At 37.0% G+C, this 814-nt stretch overlaps 1 protein-coding gene across 1 annotated transcript in view; it reads left to right on the forward strand.

Annotated features, from left to right (window-relative positions):
• Window positions 1–662, forward strand: part of LOC106881719 (mediator of RNA polymerase II transcription subunit 14) — a 1,081-nt gene extending 419 nt beyond the window's left edge. Inside the window, exon 2 of the mRNA XM_014932200.2 lies at window positions 412–662. Coding sequence (XP_014787686.1) covers window positions 412–647 — 236 coding nt within the window. The 3' untranslated portion in view covers window positions 648–662. The remainder of the gene's footprint in view (window positions 1–411) is intronic.
• The last annotated feature ends 152 nt before the right edge of the window (window positions 663–814 follow it).

Below are 814 nucleotides of genomic sequence, written 5' to 3' on the forward strand. Positions count from 1 at the left end.
TCCCCCCCCCCCCAAAAAAAAAGAAACCCACCAGTTTTATAGCATCCTAGCGTTAGAGAGTTGCTTCTCCAGACATGTGGTGTGCATGAATGATGGCAGTTGGGGGAATAAGGGTCAAGTGATCCAAATGAAAGAAGCTTGTGGAAGATGAAGTGGAGAAGGCTGATCTCAGCATGCTGAACCTCACAAAGATGATAACAAGGGGTTGCAACAATTTGGAGAGGCATTATAATGGATTTAAACCAACTATGCCAATTTAGAAACATGGATGTAGATTTGATGTTGAATACTTGTTTTGTTTTTGGACTGAAAGATATAATTAAAAAAACAAAAGTTTTTTTTAATGTCTTTTTACCTTTGCTTTTTATTAATCAATTTTTAATCAATATTTGATATTTTTATGATGTCTAGTTGTGAGCCCTGCTCCCAGAATGTTACCACAGAGATCATGGGCTGCTTCCATTCCAACTATATTATCTCATGAAGCATTCAGTAAATTGCTGACACCATGCCCATTGCCAGGAATGAATTTCCTACCAGCATCTCCACTGGAACGATTTTTGGGTTGTGTCTATTTCCGGAGACATCTACCTCGAGTAATACAAGGAGAAAGTTCAGTAAGTATCAGTATGTTCCTACATAAGTAGCCTATGATCTGTTATGTCAGCCTATGGAATTAGTGATAGGTATATAATTTGATATATGTAAGTTATCAGTCTGTTGTAAGGTACCATTATTATCATTTCTTGTTTATAGAGGAACCCAAAGCTAAACAAGCTTTCTGCAAGGCATCAGTATAACATGGCTATTGAAA

This window comes from Octopus bimaculoides, chromosome 2, assembly GCF_001194135.2.
Source record: "Octopus bimaculoides isolate UCB-OBI-ISO-001 chromosome 2, ASM119413v2, whole genome shotgun sequence".
NCBI lineage: Eukaryota > Metazoa > Mollusca > Cephalopoda > Octopoda > Octopodidae > Octopus > Octopus bimaculoides.